This window comes from Mus pahari, chromosome 7 (assembly GCF_900095145.1).
Source record: "Mus pahari chromosome 7, PAHARI_EIJ_v1.1, whole genome shotgun sequence".
Classification (NCBI taxonomy): Eukaryota; Metazoa; Chordata; class Mammalia; order Rodentia; family Muridae; genus Mus; species Mus pahari.
In genome coordinates, this window is record NC_034596.1 from 97613364 (window position 1) to 97632092 (window position 18729).

The 18729-nt window shown below is 50.7% G+C and overlaps 1 protein-coding gene across 2 annotated transcripts; it reads left to right on the forward strand.

Moving 5' to 3' along the window:
- Otub2 (OTU deubiquitinase, ubiquitin aldehyde binding 2) lies at positions 1–18087 on the forward strand. 2 transcript variants are annotated; one of them, XM_021202214.2, is made up of 6 exons: positions 1–177; positions 11718–11813; positions 12456–12574; positions 14536–14620; positions 14971–15165; positions 15955–18087. In XM_021202214.2, exons 1-6 carry the CDS (start codon positions 175–177, stop codon positions 16159–16161), a joined length of 705 nt encoding a protein of 234 aa, XP_021057873.1. In that variant the 5' UTR covers positions 1–174; the 3' UTR covers positions 16162–18087. The 2 variants fall into 2 exon arrangements, with proteins under 2 accessions (XP_021057873.1, XP_021057872.1); XM_021202213.2 differs by lacking the exon at positions 1–177 and adding an exon at positions 3983–4252.
- Positions 18088–18729: the final 642 nt, after the last annotated feature.

An 18729-nucleotide genomic window follows, 5' to 3' on the forward strand; every position in this document is an offset into this window, starting at 1 on the left:
GGGACACAGTGGAGGTCTGCGCACCGGTCTGAGGGGCGGTCGGGTGTATTCTGCGCTCGCCCCACACCCGCGAGGCCCGCGCCGCCCGACCCAACGGCGGAGCCGCCCAGCGCCTCCCCTGGCACCCGCTCGCTCCTCGCTGGGGCGGGACGTGGCCCGACGGCTCCGGTCACTATGGTCAGTGGTGGCGGGATGGGGAGGGGGCGCCGCCAGGGCGCGTATGCGTGCGCGCGGTCGGGCGCGAGGCTTAGCCCTTTCCACCCTCGGGATTAACACCGGGATGCGCCGCGCTGTCCCTTCGGGGACCCGCAGACAGAAGATCCAGCCCGGGACTGAGCCCTGCTGCCTCGTGGCCACTCTAGGTGGTCCCCAGGCACCAACTCTAAGTCCTGATGCTTGTGCCTGGCTGGTGAGGAATGGGATACCTCTGGGGTTGTGGTCTCTACTCTTTGTTAAGTAGCCCTCCTAAGCTTGCAGCCCACCCAGCTACTACAGACTGACCATGCCCCAGCCAACCGTCCCCAGGGACGAGCGACCCGACCACCCCGACAAGCCTTTTGGTCCCTTGATGTAAGCTCAGTTTTCTGATGGCAACAGGTCTGTAGAGTTAGGACACGTGAAGAGGCCGGCCCCTGATTGTGAGAGATGAGTTAGGAGTCCAGGCAAACTGACTTAGAAGAACTTCCCAGCAGAACAGGCCCAGGAGATCCTGGGTTAGTCAAACCCAGTCAAACCCAGGGCTCAGACAAGTGGGGAAACTGAGGCCAGACTAGGAGAGAAAGCTGGTAGGGACTGTGGTGGTTCGACAGCTAGGACTTCTGGACCCAAGCTTCTGGTCCAGTGTTGTGTGTTGCATCAGCCTACCCTCCAGGTTACCATGGGATCAGGCCTCCTCCTATAGGGGGTTGGGTATGGTGGTTAGCCTTTGCTATTCAACTTCCAGCAAAGGGCTCCAGGAGCCTGACCATCATTAGTGCTACTGGTCAGTGTGGGATCACTTAGCTCTGGGACCACCCGCTCCTTCTGTTTTGTTTGGTGATGCTGGGTTTTGAACCCTGGTTTTTCATGCATGCTAGATAAGGCTGGACTTCTAAATAACACTCTAGTCCGGGCTATCCCAATAGTGATAATGAGGAGTGTGTGTGTGTGTGTGTGTTTGGGGAGAGAGGTGGTTTTTCAACTAGGGCCTTTGAAATCCAGAAATTGGCTAGTGCTGGTGCCTGGTTCTTTGTGCTTGCCCCTCCTCCCACCTTTTCAGAGTCAAAACTGTGCTGAGTGTGGCTAGGTAGCCATGGCATCTTCAAAGCCATCCTCCTGCTCTGTGGGGGGAGGGGAGGGGTGTGTGCGTGTGCGTGTGCGTGTGCGTGTGCGTGTGCGTGTGTGTGTGTGTGTGTGTGTGTGTAAAACCAGTGGGGGAGGGACTGGAAGCACTGGTTTTCTGCTCGTTCTTAGTACCCCAGGGTTTGCCTGTTCTGATGCTCTTGGAGTGTGGCCCAGGGATTTCTACATTACCTGCCAGGGGATTGGGCTATTGCAATGACAGCTTTAGTCAGACAGATGCTGGAGGCTGTGTGGCTTCTGGCCACCACAGGTGGTAGCAGACAGCACACCAGGGCTGTAGGAGCTGGGACCCCAACTTCTGTCCCTTACTGATAGCAGGATCTGCCCTGAACCCAGGAGACCAGCAGCTGGGACCCACAGCAACTCCCTTCTGGGGAGTTTGGGTGCCTTGGAGAGAGAGAGATGTTAAAACCCACCAAATAGGACATCTGTCTGGGAGTCATGAGGACAGAGCTGGAGACGGTTTACATGATGTTTATTATGTACCTACGGTGTGTTGGGCACTGTGTTAAGTCCTGAGGCCCTTAGGCTGATCAACTGTAATGTGTTTAAGTGTTGGCTGAGGCTGTATTGCAAGGGTGGTAGATACTGGAGACTGTCTTGGGACTGAGAGCATCTTTCTCTGTTTTGATGTCGGCGTCACTGGGCTGAGCTTGAAGGTGGATGCCAGGCAGAAGCCATGAAGTTCTCGGCAGTCAGGGCTGCACATATGGAGGGGCTCACCTTGCTCTGCGTGCTTTTGCTCTTGGGGATAAGAGTGAGTGTGAGTATAGGCAATCCAGGCACATACTCCTGTCTGCCACCTTCTCTGGTGCATCCTCAGCCTATGCTGGGGCAGTGGTAAGAAAGACATGACCCCTGCCCTGTTCCAGAGTTCATGCCCGTGAGCCAGGCCACTGGCATGGCCTGAGTGTCCAACAGTTTGGGATCATGGCCCACTCCACTGGTAGGAAAAAGCTGGAGGCTGTATAGAAGAACTCAGGAAGGACTGGGGAAAGAGTCCCTCCCAGGCAGCAGGGAGATTGCCTTGGTCAAGAGCCGGCCTCCTGGGACGAGTTGGCAGCTGATCCGAGTAGATTCAGGGAGGATGGGGGAGAGCAGGGTAGGGAGATTGGATGGGATCTGAGCATCCTGTGCAGGGCTTCGCATGCTGGGCTGTGGAGTTTGGGTTGTCTGCACATGAGGGAACTGTTAACATTTAATGATGAATGTGAAATGGTTGCTAGCTCTGTCTGATGCTGGGTCGTGGGTGGCCAGCTGGAGGGAGAGGCAGGCTTGCTCATTCAGCATGCTTGCCAGGGCTTCGGCAGCAAAATCCTTCCACGGGAGAGACCCACAGGGACTGGTTTTCTGATGAGTCTGGAAGCTGGAGTCTCAGGTGAATGTGCAGGGAGGGACATAGTCCCTCTGAAGGTGTTTAGGGACGTTCCATCTCCAGCTTCCCTACGCTTCCGGCAGTAGCCTGACTTGTGACTTTGGAACTCGTCCACAGATGGCTCTCTCCCATGCGTGTGTTTATACTCCTCTGTTAAAAAGGAAACCAGTCATCGGGCTGGTGACCTAGCCAAGTCTATTGTGACCTCATCCTAGCTAATTATATCAGCGATGACCCTATTCCAAAATAAAGTTGCATTCTGAGGCCTGGAGCTTGGGCTTCAACAATTCAGTTCGAAGCACCTGGGATGTGTTTTTAGAATACATTCCAACATTCCTGAAAGTGGAGATCCATCAGTGACAAATGACAGGTGACAAGTGACAAATGACAAATGATCCTTGTGGAGTTGGCATTTGAGTAGAGGGAGACAGCACAAGTCATCCAGCAAGCCCACCTGTCAGATCCTGTCCCGAACAAGCAAGATGGGGTGGTAGGATGATGGGGGAGGGGAGGGAGACTTCTCCACTGAGGTGGCCCACCCTGGAATTCACTGGACACAGCCTAGGAAGCAGCTCACAACAGCCACACTGCATCCCCATGGTCTTCTCTGGTGTGGGCATCACCCTAGTGGAGACTGTCTGGTTACTCTGGGCCCGAATACTGTGCACTACATCCCACTGTCATTCTGCAGGCCTCGGGGCCTGCCCATGTGGTCTCTCCACCGAGACCACAGCTTAGGCCACTAGAGTAGCAGCCCTCCCCAGGCCCTGCCACACAGCTGGTCACCCAGGTGGTCTGCCACCCTGAAAGGTGGGAACCCTTGAGAGGCTCCCTGGAAGGTGTTCTCTAGGTGTAACCAGCCTATGGCTCTCTGCCATGTTGTGTGTGTGTGTGGAGGGGAGGTGTCTCCTACCCTGTCTCCCTGAGTGACACCTCGCTCCCTTATGTGCTATTATCTTTAGCAGGTGGCCAGCCCTGGGGCCACATCCTTAGCATAAACATGCTCTGTCATTCTTTTACTTAGGCTGTGAATTTTCCAAGATCTTTATTCTCTTCACTTATGAACCCCGTCTTTACCCACATCATGCCTCTCTCCCGTGTTAGTAGATAAAGTTATTAGAACTCACTTCGCAGCCTGAATGCCGCTGCTGTAGACTTCTGCCACCTATGTCCTTCCTAGCTCATTATTCTTAAGTTCTGTTTTCCCATGTAGACCTGACCTGGGGCAAGGACACCCTGCAGCCAAGTTCTTTGCCACTTGCGGAGATGGCCCTTCCCTCCAGTCTCCAGGACTTCATTCCTCACTTCCATCTGAGGCTCCATCCTCACGGCCTCTTCTGTGCCAGTTCCTGCCGGCGTTCTCACACAGAATCTTCTGGGAAGACCCCCACTTTACCTTCTGTTCTCCGTCTTGTCTTACCCACTCCCAAATCGCCCTCGGTGGCCTGTTCACAGCTGCGAAGGCTGTTCCAGCATCCACCTGGGAGGTATCCCAGCTGTAGCCACTGCCCCACCCCGAAGCCTTCATGTCTGCAGGTATTAGTTATGGCAGCTTCGGCTCCTGACTCCTGGCTGTGTCTTAGCCTGGTTGTATTGCGGTGATAAACCTATCACTGGGCCATTTATACCAAACAGCTTCATCAGGCTCAGAGCTTGGGAAGCTGGGAAGTTGTAAAGAGCTTGGGAGGTGCCAGCATCAGGCCAGGGGCTTCTTGATTTCTTACCATGAGGAAAGGCCTCGCTTGGCAGAAGGCAGGGCTAGGGAAGCTGAGTCAACACGGGTACAACTCAGAATCGTGATGTTAGTCCAGTCACGAAGGCAGAGTGCTGCCTTTTGTTACGGTGACACTGGCAGTTAAACATCTGAGCCCAGCAGAGAGTACTGAGGAAAGGCCCAGCCTGTTAAGCAGCCTGCGCTGACTGCTCATAGAGAATGTGGGGCTGTCTGGGAGAGGAAGCCCCGAGGACACTGGGCAGGGTGCATTGCATCCTCCTTGTGGGGGACGGTGAGTGCTCTCAGGCCAGACCCAGGAACTAGTGGGGCTCCTGGATTTGGGGGTATACTCCGGTGGGTGGAGGGCATCCTAGGGGCTAGAGAAGCCTGGTGGGGACAGAGAGGCAACAGAGTAATTAAGCGTGGATGAATCGGAAGGGGCGGTTTGGGTGACTGAGAGGTTGCCGCTGTTTGAGGCTGGAGTCCTAGGGAGAGGTGAGGCCGGAGCTAAGGCCAGGAGGCTGCTCAAAGATGTTCCACAAGTTCACGTTATCTGAGGGAGGCAGAGGCCAGCTTCAGGAACTCTGAAAACAGCCAGCAACTAAGATAAGGGGTTGGAGCCCCACGGAGAAGGGTCATGAAGTAAGCCCGAGTGATTGTCAACAAAGATTAGCGTATCCTGTTACCTAGCACCTGTGGGATATATTACCATGGCAGAGTCCGAAGTGTGACTCGGTTAAGGGGCTGAAGTGGAAGATTACCCTTAGTCATCAAGGATGGCACAGACAGATCACCACTACGGTCCCTACAAGAGGGAGGAGGGGAAGGTAAGGGGACCGTGGAAAGAAAGGTTACAAGGTGAAAGAAAAGGGTTATCCATCACGGAAGGCGGACAGCCTTCAATGTGTATTTATTTATTTGTGTGGGGGTGGGGGTGGCAGGGGTGAGGGTGTGGTGCACGCATGCCATAGAGTATGTGTGGAGGTCAGAGGGCAACTTGAGAGAGTCAGTTCTCTCCTCCCACCACATAGGTCCCAAGGGTCTAACTCAGGCAGGGTGCCTAGGCAGCCTTTAGGGATTGAGGAAAGCAGCCTGCACTGCAGCAGAGGCCGGAAGGCCCGGAAAGCACAGCCTGGCCACAGCTTGTCTTTAGAGGGAGGAGGCTGGATGCTGACTTCCAGTTGCAAAGAAGTCCAGTGGTGATGGTCTGTGACATCACAGTTGTCCCCAGGTGTTGGAGCAGGAGTGGGTCCTCCAAGGAGACAGGTCTCCCGCACCCCTGGCTTCAGTCACCTCATCAATAATGGACTTTTGTACACTTCATGTGTGAGAGTGTGTGTGTATATATATATATATATATATATATATATATACACAAACTGATATATATTACATATATATGTGTGTATATGTATATATGAATGCATATATATGTATATATACATATATTCATATATGAAAATCCATATCTGAATATTCATATATACAATTTTATATGTTTATACATATGTACATGCATACATGTATATATGTTTATCTGTAATTCATATGTATGAGTGTATATATATATATATATGTATATATATAGAGAGAGAGATCTGGGTGTATATGAATATTCATATATACATATATACAATTTTATATGTTTATACATATACACATATATACATGTATATATGTGTATATGTAATTCATATATATATATGTGTGTATATATATGTATGTATATATATGTGTGTGTGTGTGTGTGTGTGTGTATGGGGGGGAGATTTGGGTGTATTCCTGTATGTTTGTGTGTTCGTGATAGAGGACTGTACCAACCTGTACACATGAGTGTAGAGGCCAGACATTGACATCAGATACCCTCCTCTATCATTTTTCTTTTACAAATTTCGCACATGCATGTGTGTGAGGTATGCATATGAACCTGCTTCCTAAGTGTGTGGGCACACATGTATGTAGGTTTGCGTGCACATGTGTTCCTGCATGCGGATGTCAGGAGGTGACACTGGATGTTTTCCTCGATCACTGCTTATTTAGACAGGGTCTCTCGCTGAGCCTGGAGGTTGTCGATTCTGGGTGGTCTAGCTAGCCAGCTTGCTGCAGGGATCCATCTCTGCCTCCTGAGGGCTAAGATTACAGGTAGCTGCTACACATCAGATCTGGGGATCTGAACTCTTGTCTCCCTTGGGGAGCAAGCGCCTTGCTCGCGGAGGCCTTTCCCCAACTCCTCTAATTTCCGAGATGGGGTCTCTCCACTGAACCTGAAGCTCACTCACTGGCTGGACTGGCCAGTCATCAGTCGGGAGAACTGACTGTCTTTACATCTTCATCCAGTGCTGAGGTACGGGCGCATGGCAGGGACAGGTTACACAGTTGCTGTTACAAAACTCGGGGCAATTCATTACCCATCCGGCTACCTTCCCAGTCCCCAAGTAGACATTTAAAAAAGCACACTCCTACTAGTGCCTGTGAGGACTCCAGGCGAGCAGGTAGGGCTAACTCTGGGTGGCGTCTGGCAAGGACGTGAGCCTTCCTAAAGGAGAGGTTGAGGCTCTGAACCTGCTTGGCAGGCAGGTGAGGCTGGCATTTCCAGCTTTCCCAGGTGCCTTGAGGTCAGGCTGTGTGCTGAGTGGTGGCACCGGGGCCTGGTTGGTGAGTCAACCCTGCTCAAGCTGCCCAGAGAAAGATGACCTGCCTGCTGGGTCTGGTGGGTGCTGCTGAGCCTGGGATGTGGGCATGCTCAGATGCACGGACAGAATGGCTGACTGGCAGATGCGATCTGTAGGCAGAGGTGTGAGCCTGGCTGTGGGTTTGGTCACACCTCTCACCTCCACTGCTAAAATAGTAGCCAAGCCCAGGTGCTGCCTGCCCTGCTTAATTAATTAGCATCTGTCCGCAACCCAGCAATTAAAGAGCCAGTGTCTTTGCTGTGGCCTGGTGAGGTCTGACAGCACAGTCAGGCGTGACCAGTCTGTGTTCGTTTGCTCCAGAACAACCTGGAAGTCTTCAGCCAGGGTTTTAAAAGCAAACACCAATTAATGTTAGCCAAGGTCAAAACCCAGAGCATCGGTCCAGATTCACGGACTAGTGAACTGACACTGCTCTTAGGTTCTTCCTGGATCTTGAGGCTGGTCTCACCCAGGAATGCCGGTGCATTTGGGTGGGGACTTGTGCCATTCCAAAGGTGTTCTAGGGACTTCCAGTGCCAGGGTGGAGATCTGCTTGGCACTAGGGTCACATATACACTTGGGGGACACTAGATGTCAACCCAAGACCCATCTACCTTCCTTCCTCCCTCCCTCTTCCCTACCCTTCCCTTGAGATAGTCTTGAAGTGTAGCCTATACTAGCCTCAGTTTCACCATCCCCCTGCCTCAGTCTTCTGGATTACAGGCTATTATCACGACACCCAAACAGGGCTGGTTTTTAAAATAGTATCCGTAAAGTTAATGTGTGTGTGTGTAATATATGTAAATTTAAAACATATAACAACCCCATTCTTTTTTTAAAAAAAATCGGAAAATACACCCCGTCTGTAGTCCGACTCGTAAAGACAGTAGAAAGCAGAGGGTGGTTTCCAAGGGTAGAGGTGAGAGGGGGCACTTAAGGCTGTGTGCATAAAAATGGCTGAAATGTTGTGTGTTTCGTGTTATGTACATTTTACCACCATACTTTTAAAGACATACTTTTCAAAAGACATGCCACATGGACCTTGGGGGTTGGGGACACAACACAGATTAGGGACACATGAGATGAAGTTGGAAAACTCTCTGAGACTGAAGAATGCCACTTAACAGCTCACAGCTGGTCCTGATGTGTGGCAGCTGCAAATAGCTTTCGGGAATTTGTCAACTGCAGCAAGCTTACCTACGACGCCAGGCAAATGCAGGCCCTGGGAAGCCTTCCCCGGTGTAGTGCCTCCCCCTTCAGGACTCCTCTCTGAGGGTGGATGGAGTTCCTCTCCCCCTTGTCCCTCATGCCTTCTCAGAAACTGTCAAGTAAATATGGCTGGCTAGGCATCCTTCTGGGGTCCCAGGCCCCTGATATCTTTATTTCTGGGTTTTGTTTGGGGCCAGGATTGAGTGCTAGTTCATTAAATACCATTGGGGCGTCGTGCACTGGAGCCTGTTGTTCAGAAAACCCACGTACCGTTTTAAGTCAGCCATCTGTAAGAATACTTCTATAAACAAATAGTCATGAAGCAGGTAGCAAGACATGAGTGAATTAACGAGGAAGCAAGAAGTTTGGACAAGCAGAACATGTGGCCCCTTGCCAGGCAAGGGGCCCGTGGGTCACCTTGCCATGCACACAGGTGTGGAGAGGGCTATTCAGAACAATACTGCCCCATGGGGATCTGTGTCTTCAACACAGTGTTAACAGATTTAACTGCACAGTAGCAGCTGTGTGCTATGTAAATGATGTCACACTTCCATGATTAAGAACAACATATAGTGATATATATATATATACATACATATACATAAATATATATAGTTTCTATTGATATATTAAATATATTTTTATATACATAATCATGTCTTATATATTGTATATTTAAATATATAAGTATATATGTGTCTGTATTATACATACATACATACACATCTATGAAGTCAAGAAAGGTGTCTTGGCCTAAGGTTTTTTAAACCTGCAAATGAAATGGAGCTATTCAAGCTATGAGCCAGAGGTCTGTGGACCTTTGAAAGGGAGACGACTAGGAAGTGGCGCACGGCAGGGGCAGGTTACACAGCTGCTGTGTTACAAACCTTGGGGCCTAGGAAGTGGGAAGGAAGAACAGAAGAAGCTGGTATCTTAGCACAGGTAGAAGGCGCAAAGGAGGCGGAGGAGGGGCTGTCTCACCCCTCTGGCGGTGGGCTCTGCTTTCCTGTTTTATTTTTTTGTTTGCTTTGCAGAGCTAGGGATGAACCCAGGTCTTGCACATGCCAGAGAAGCTTACCCACTGTTAAGCCACACCCTTAGCCTGCTGATACCTTTCTTTTATTTATTTATTTATTTATTTATTTATTTATTTATTTATTTATTTATTATATGTAAGTACACTGTAGCTGTCTTCAGACACTCCAGAAGAGGGCGTCAGGTCTTGTTACGGGTGGTTGTGAGCCACCATGTGGTTGCTGGGATTTGAACTCTGGACCTTCGGAAGAGCAGTCGGGTGCTCTTACCCACTGAGCCATCTCACCAGCCCCCTGCTGATACCTTTCAATGGTGGTGCCCGGAGTCACTTAGGAACTGTCCCTTGATACTCTGTAGTGCGCATCATACACTGGCCCAGGCTCTTGGATACACTGAACTCCCCCATCAGGAAGTGGGGCGGGGAGGACAGTGTCTCTAGGGGTGCTGCAGAAGTGAGAAGTTGGACCCAGCCTCTGGGTAAGAAGGCCCCACACTGCCCTGGACAGGATGCTCCTATGTGGTCTGGCAGATGAGCCCTTCGAGAGCTCTGGCATCTGGGCTGTGCATGCCTAGGAGTTCAGTGTGTCTGAACTTCACACTGGTCCGAATTAATCACTTCTAGCTCAAACAACCTGACCTTGGCAGTGGGTATAATAATCACCACCTCGTAAGAGTGCTGTGATAATTGAGATAGTGTGGCCATGTGAGCCTCTGCTCCCGAGCTTGGCACACAATGCCCAGTGACGGCACCAGTCACCATGTCACATAACTTGGACTTAGGGTAGCAGCAGATCATCAAATCATCCTCCCTATGTTGGCTGTCAACCTCTGGTCACAGGATGGCTGCTGTAAAGTAGATACTGCATCAGCATCTCTGCTTTTTTTTTAATCCCAAACCAAAAGCTTTCCCAGAAGCCCCAGCAGACATTTTTATGGGCCTACAATATGCCGATTTGGATAATCTAGCTTGTCAGCTTGTCCCCAGGATCCCCTGTACCAATCCTTCGAGAGCTGAGATCATAGGCAAGCTGCTCATCTAACTTGAATATGTATTTTGGGGATCTGAACTCTGATCCTCTCAAGGCAAGTGCTGTATCTACAGAGCCAAGTCCTCAGCCACAGACCCCTTATTTTAAGCTGGAAACTTTCTGTGTGTGTGTGTGTGTGTGTGTGTGTGTGCGCGCGCGCGCGCGCGCACGCGCGTGCATGTGTACACAAACCACCACTGACACAAGTTAGAGGACAGCTTGTGAGAGATCTCCAATGTGGGATCCTGGGATCAGTCTCAGGTGGTCAGGCTTGTTAGCAATCTGAGTCATCTCACCAGCCCAGCAATTTTTGGTTTTGGTTTTCGAGATAGGGTTTCTCTGTGTAGCCCTGGCTCTCCTGGAACTTGCTTTGTAGACCAGGCTGACCCTCTGACTCAGAGATCTGCTTGCCTCTACCTCCCGAGTGCTGGGATTAAGGGTGTGCACCACCTCTGCCCTGCAGCCCAACACTTTGTATTTTACTCTGTAGAGAGCACCACTCCTGAGTTGGCTGGTGGCAAGAGTACATGGCCAGTTGGCTGAGCCCCAACCCCTGAGCACCCTCACCCCAAGCCTAGTAAAGAAACACAGGTGGGGAGGTGGCTGCCTCTCCTCCATCGTTGGCATCCTCTGCCCCTGTCTCCCACCTGCTTCCGTCCTTCCAAGGCTTGGAGTCCTTGGCTCCCACTTGGTTCTGGCCTTGATTCAGAGCTGAGCACCACTGGTAGGCCGTATGGAAAGATGTCCTCAATGCCTCGGCCCTTGTGTAAACTCAGATTGTTACCCTTTTCCTGGCCCCTCACACACACCCTCCAGTGCCACATGGGGTAACCTCACAGCTAACCTCCAACCCTGTGGCATTACTGGCTTTTGTGTACGGATGGGCATACCCCTGTATTGCCTGCAAGTGGTGATGCCAGGCTTGACACAAGATTCATGTTCAGGAACTGGAGCGGGGGGAGTGTCAGGGGGTGAGTAAAGGAATGAATGAGTGTAAATGAATGAATGAATGAATGAATGAATGAATGAGGTGGAAGCATACTCCAACATAGAGATTTATTAAGTCTGAAGTAGTAAATACTATGAAATGAATGTTAGCAAGTTTTAAGGTTGGTTCTTTATAACCAGGTCACTTAATGATGGTGTCAGTCCTGATTGTCCCTGCCCTGGGACCAGGGCTGTTCACTCAGGTCCCTCGGATGCTGGCTGGTCACATGCTCACACATCCCTTGAGAGAACAGGGCATGTTCCGGGTCGTATACCTGGTTGTTTGGAGGCCATCAGCTCTGTGAGCCCTGCGGGTGTCTTTGAAGCCAGCTCAGTGTTTCTTCTTTCTCTTTCAGAGTGAAACATCTTTCAACTTAATATCAGAAAAATGTGACATTCTATCCATTCTTCGGGATCATCCTGAAAACAGGATTTACCAGAGGAAAATCCAGGTAGGGCAGAGGGTAGAGGGACCAAGAACCTAAGCAAAGAGGGCTGAGGTTGGGAGTAAAGAAAGGGGCACCTTATGAGAGACATGGAGTTCGGGCCAGGTTCCTATGCAAAGGGAAACATACTTAGACCATTCTGACATTGCGCATTTGCCTCTCTTTGTGGGAACACCACACATTTTCAAGCTAAGCACTGTTCTAAGAGCTGGATTCACTTGCCTGAGTCTTCTTTATGAATCCGTGTGGTCCAGCACTCCTCACACCACTGAGAAACCTTTATAGGACTGCCGAGGTTGCTTAGTGTTCTGCAGCCTTCCTGTCACCCACCCCACTCAGTTGCCAGCTTCCTCTAGGAAGCCTTCCCTGACTACCAAGTCTGGTATGGATGTCTCTGACCCAGGACACCCCCAGCTCATGTCCTCAAACTCTGTCACTATCGTCTAATTCTGTGGCACCTCCCCAACCGAAGGCTGGCTCGTGCCCAGGAGCTGACATCCTCCATGTCTGACACCTCAGTGTATTTGTGTATCTGTGGGCCGGATGAGGTTAGAAACACTAGGGAGGCAACTGTGGGCCAGGCCAGTGGCTGACCCACACCAATGTTGCCACTGCCGCTGAGGTCCATGTGTCCTCCTCTCTCCTTAGGAACTCAGCAAAAGATTCACCTCGATCCGAAAGACCAAAGGAGACGGGAACTGCTTCTACAGGGCCTTAGGCTATTCCTACTTGGAGTCCTTGCTGGGCAAGAGCAGAGAGATCCTCAAGTGAGTGGGGCCCATGTAGATGCCTCGGCTTTTCTGTGCTGGACCAGGCTTGGGTCGCAGGGCAGCAGTCCTGTAGAGACAGGACTTGCCTGGAAACCTAGCTGTCCACTGTGCTGGTGTTGATGGTGGCCCAGAGGCTCAGAAGGTGTCCATATCTGTCTGACACTTCCTTCAGCATTACCTCTTCAACATTGGGTGGGCGCTTGGTATTTACTGCAAAAATGAAAAACAGATGTGGTAGCGCACAGTAAAACCCTGTTCCAAACACCAACACAAGATAGAGGAGGGGGTGGAGGGAAGGAAGGAGGAGGAGAAGAAAAGAAGACGAGAAAGAAGGAAGAAAACGAAGAGGGAGAAGAGGAAAAGGAAGAAGAGAGAAAAAGAAAGAAAAAGAAAGAAAGAAAGAAAGAAAGAAAGAAAAAGAAAAGAAGAAAGAAAGAAAGAAAGAAAGAAAGAAAGAAAGAAAGAAAGAAAGAAAGAAAGAAAGAAAGANAAAAGAAGAAAGAAAGAAAGAAAGAAAGAAAGAAAGAAAGAAAGAAAGAAAGAAAGAAAGAAAGAAAGAAAGAAAGAAAGAAGAAAAGAAAAGAAAAGAATAAGACAACAAAGACTACAGAAGGAGGAAGCTTGTTCCTGCTGGCCTTCATCATGTTTGTGTGTGTGTATGTGTGTGTGTGTGTGTGTGTGTGTGTGTGTGTGTGTGTGTGAGACAGAGAGGGCACACTGGTGTGTTCATAGAGACCAGAGGACAACTTTAGGAGTCTCCTCTTCCCTTCCACTGCATGGAGGGGCAGCCACTTTACCAAGCCCTCTTGCTGGCCCTTGACCCCGATAGAGAGCGAGGACAGCCCAGCGCCAGGCTGGTCCTGAGGTTAATGAAGAGCTGTTTTACTTGGTGGCCAGGTCAGGCGCCTCACCATGCTCCTGAGGGCCCTGTGGCTGGTGACAGGAAGGGGCTATGCATCGGAGGGATGCCTATTAGCAGCCATGGGACAGGGTTTGAGGGCAGGGAGGCCTGACCTGATAGGTGAGCCGGCTGGTGTTAGGAGCCAGAGCGGAGATCTGAGGGACATGCTGGGGGTCCGTGGCATTCCCATCTTACGTAGGTGACATTCCCCAGCCTCCTGGAAGCACAGTGAGGACTAGACAGGAAACTGAGCTCTGAGTATTCTTTCATTATTTTCAAAATTATATTTACTTATCGTATGAGTGTTTGCCTGCATGGATGGATGGATGTGTCCTCGGTGCCAGGAGAGTTCATTTGATCTTCTGGAACTGGAGTGGTTGTGAAGTTGTTCTTGGAACCAAACCCGGATCCTCTGCAAGAACAAGTGTTCCGTAACAATGAGCCATCTCTCCATCTGGTTTCCAGTTTGGTTGATTTCCTTGTACCTTTGCCCATTTAGGTTTTAGTAAGGGATGCTAACTCCTGCCTGATAAAAGTCTTGAAATAACAGTTCATTAGCTTAAAGTGGGCTGAAAACTGGCAGCTCCCAAAGAGGGGCATCCCAGGGGCCTAACAGGCCCTGCCCAGGTAAAGTGCAAATGGGGGTTGGCTGTAGAATGGGCTGCCAGTATAACCCTGGGCTAACCATGAGGGAGACATACCCTGTGAGGAGCAGTGTCATGGGCAGAGGCCAGCAAATTTGTGACATGGGAGGAGTTGTTCATCGCTCTGGAGGTCTCTGTGAGGGAGGGGGAGAAGAGGGAAAGAGCTGGACATGACCAGGGTGGATAAGTGGGACCACAGCTAGCTTAGGGAGGAATCTTTTGAAAGGGAATGGCCATAGCTGGGGGAGAATGTTGCGATGGCCTCAGTTTCTTCATCTGAGAAACGTGGAGTCATCTATAGCAGGGAAGGCAGCACATGTGGAAGTGCTTCTGTGATGCTGGTGTGGACTGGGCAGTTGCCTGTCCCAGCAGCACCCGCTTCCCCTGTGACCATCAGGTCTCCTTCCCTCCAGGTTCAAAGAGCGTGTGCTACAGACCCCAAACGACCTTCTGGCTGCCGGCTTTGAGGAACACAAGTTCAGAAACTTCTTTAATGCTGTGAGTTCACCTGAGCCACACTGGTTGAGGACCAAGGCCCTCCATATGGGCAGAGCAGACAGGAGCAGACAGGCTGGAGGTCCTCAGTCCGTCCACAGCTCTGCAGTTGGGGCTGGGACAGGGCAGGGTCATTTCCGACCTGTGGGGATATGTGAATCCAGGGGACCTCACTTCAGGGGACTGTCATCCTCCCGCCTTCTGAATGTACGGTGGAAGGGGACTCAATGTCAGGGCCCTAGATGTATCTCTGAGCTTCAACACTAATACTTGCAGTCTCAAAGTGAGGGGTCCCTTGGGGTGTTGGGGGCAGGTGCGAGCCGGGTCTGCCCTGACGGCGGGGCCATGTGAAGTTTTACAGTGTGGTCGAGCTGGTAGAGAAGGATAGCTCAGTGTCCAGCCTGCTGAAGGTGTTCAATGACCAGAGCTCCTCGGACCGGATCGTGCAGTTCCTACGCCTCCTCACGTCGGCCTTCATCAGGAACCGAGCTGACTTCTTCCGACATTTCATCGATGAGGAGATGGACATCAAAGACTTCTGCACTCACGTAGGTCCCTAGGGTCCTCCTTGGGGATGTAGCTCCCAGCCTGGGCTTTGTCTGTCCCTCACACACTCTAGGCCCACTGTTTCTGCCCTTACAACTAGCGAGGTTAGCCGGTTGGAGACATCTTCCTTGAGTGTCCTGAGCTCTGAGGCGTGAGCAGGCTGCTTGTAACCCCGGGTAATGTCTGGCATCGCAGGACTTGGGACGGGTCTGCTGCTGTACTGCAGAGTAAACAGCTCCTGTCACATCTGCCTTACGGTGGCCTCTTGTTTCAGATGTATTTATCTGAAGGAGTGGCCCACATGTTAAGAAATGGACAATTTTCACATGGCTATCTGGATTTTTGTTTCAATTAGGAGGTACTAGGCCCCTAACTTAAATGGTGGTTACCACAGGCACAAGAGCAGCTGCCCTCTGTGGGATACACATGCTGACCTGCCACAGTCTCTGCCTCTCTATTGTCTGTAGAATCAGGACTCAGATCCAGGCTCTGGTTTCTCCAGGCTTATACTCGGAAGCCTCTAACCTCAGGGCCCTTTTAGTTGTAAGTTTCTGATGTCAGCCTGAAAGATTCCTTCCTCTCTTGCACATTCCATCAAGGGGTCTGGAATAAAAATGGTTTCTGCTTCATTTTCTGCAACCCTAGTAGTGTCATGTCGGGCTGTGTTGCCTCTGTGACAGGTGGGCCTCACCAGCCTCGCACAGAACAGGCGACTGTGATCCTGGGAGCCAGGGCTGCATGCACCCCCTCACCCTGGCCTCCTGACTAAGTTTTTTATTTTGGCCTTGCAGGAAGTAGAGCCCATGGCCATGGAGTGTGACCACGTACAGATCACAGCCCTGTCGCAGGCACTCAACATTGCTCTGCAGGTTGAGTATGTCGACGAGATGGACACCGCTCTGAACCACCACGTGTTCCCTGAGGCTGCCATCCCTTCGGTTTATCTGCTCTATAAAACATCCCACTACAACATCCTTTACGCAGCCGAGAAACACTGACTACTTTTGGGCCATGCCAGAGCCCGTCATCTAATGGACTGCATTCTGAATGGAACATCCTGCCTTGGCAATTTTTTTGAGTGACTTAGACAACTAGGAAACGTATAGCCTCTTGGGTAAAGCCACACTGAACTGAGACCTGTGCCCAGTATGGACTGTGATGACTTAATAGGAATTTTAGTATTTATTTTGATAGATGATATAATGCCTGCTAACTCTGGACCACAAGGTCAGAAACTCTTGTCTCTGTACCCATTTACTTCAAGAACCCCATTGGACCTATTTATCTGGGAGAGGTTCCTGACAGTGTTGATATGCTGCTATATGAAAATGGGGACTATCGGGCAGGGCAGTGACCACACAGGGGAGAAAAGCATGGGCCAGCTGTCATGTTCAGGTGACTTACCAGACCTATGCCGAGTCCAACCAGGCTATGTCGGGTGGGTCATGGTAGCCTGTCTAAATGTGAGGACGTGTGTACTTTCATTCACAGTGGCTATACTTGCTATACTCCCTGAAGGAGAGGGAACAAAAACAGACTTTTCCCAAAGCCCAGAAAAGGACTTTAGCCTTCAGCAAGAACTCAGGCTGTGAGGTCCCTCTACCTCTCAGGACCAGAACTCCTGACTCGGGAGGACAGGCCCTTCAGGGTTCTGCTGTAACCCCACCTGGATAAGGCTTGCCAAGGACTTGGGCCTGTACCCGAGTTAGTGTGTCCATGTCTGGGACCAAGGGGCTACAGCTGCCCATCCTCCGCAGTGAACAGGGTCTAGGCAGTCGGCTGGTATGTGCAGTTCGGACCTGGAAAGACTGAGGACAGGTTTCCCAAGGCTCTTTGGTCTTCTTCAGCCCAGCTTCATAGGCAGTTAGGCAGGGAAGGACAGACAAGCCATAGACGTTGGCAGCAGGGACATTTCCTCCACTGCACGTGCCCCTTAATAGCCACTTACCTTGCCTTGCTGCCTCAAGACCTTTAGGAGTCCACCTGAGGCCATACTGGGCAGCTGCTAGCCACACCCTCCTCTGTAGGACAATCATGGGACCACCCCCCTGGTCCTTCCTTGGTTACAGGGCTCCCCTCATGTTTTACTCTACAGGAATTAGACTATTGGTGCTACTGTGAGGGTCTGCTGACAACCTGCACACAGGGCTGGAAGCAGGATCCTGAGTCTTACACAATTCAGATTTGTATCTGTCCTTTTGTTTTGGTGTAAGCCAAAAGCACCAAGATGCCTGGGTAGTGTGCAGTTTCCAAGACCCCCCTTTGGCAACATTTAGATCCAAAGGCTCCAACTAAGTGAGTCTCTTGCTGGCACAGGGGTGTAAATCTGCCCTTCAACCTTATGATGTGTTCAGTGTCCCACGGTGACCTGGGTATCTATGGCAGTTGCCCACAGCGTGGGCCCTTATTTCCACGACTGTCTTCAGCCAGCAGTCTCCATTTCCAGGCTTAATGTTATGAGCACCGGATGCCTGACTGATGGATAGCCTGGGCTGCTCTACAGGAGTTCAGATGAGGTCTGGGGCCAGGGGGATGGGCTTGAGAACATGCTAAAACCTGGCCGAGCATAGCAGTTTTCTGGCTCGGTTACAGCAACAAGTTCTATCAGCTCTTTTAGAGGAAACAGTGGAGCGCAGGTGCTGAGAGCTCAGCTTTGAATTCCTCACTCTCCCAGAACAGCCAGTGGGGACAGTACGGAGCGGTGCACTTGTTATCTGTATCTGTCTTCTGAGAACAGACGCAAGTGCTGGGGCCAGCTGCCCAAGTTCAAAACCTTGGAAGTGAAGGGGTCTGTCTGAGAGCCAAGTAAACAGCCAGCCTGGGAAGGGGTGCTTGGGGTTCCTCCCCTGAGTACCCAAGGCCAAGCCCTACAGCTTCCCTCAAGTGAAAACATTTCCCTAGCATTAAACGTTTCTATAAACAACTGTCAGTCTGGCTTCTTAATGTTGGGTAACTGGTTATGTAAGGAAGACCACCACCGTCTTCCCACAGGACACTCACTACACTAGAAGGGTTGCCCCCAGTCCCCTCATTTAAAGAGCAGATGTAGTAAGCTCTGCACACTTGACCAGGGCCTCGCCATACTAGGTGGGCACAGTTGGGATCTCAACACTGACTGAGTGCCTGGCACCCCACCTTCTGCTTAACCCAGGTGACAGCTCACAGCATCGTTTGCAAAGTGGAGGCCACCTAGGCGCTCTCAGCCAGGTCAGGAGAAAGTGGGGTCATGGAAAGGGCTCAGAATATTGGAACTCACTCAGAAGAAAGGTGCCCTGAGTTACCCCATGTCATCTGGCTGTTGGGTTGCACTGGGTAAATCTTAACCAGTAAGTGTCCACTTCCTTGACCAAAAAAAAAAAAAAAAAAAAAAAATTGAGATATACTATGACCTCATAGACAACCAATGAGACTTTAAATCAATAAAAGCATCTAACAGCTAAGACTGACTGACTAGGAATATAGGCCTATATTCCTAGCTTGTGAGGATGTTGAGGCAAGAGGATCCCAGTTCAAGGCCTGCCTAGACACTGAAACCATTCAAACTAAAATATAGGAGCAATAGGTCT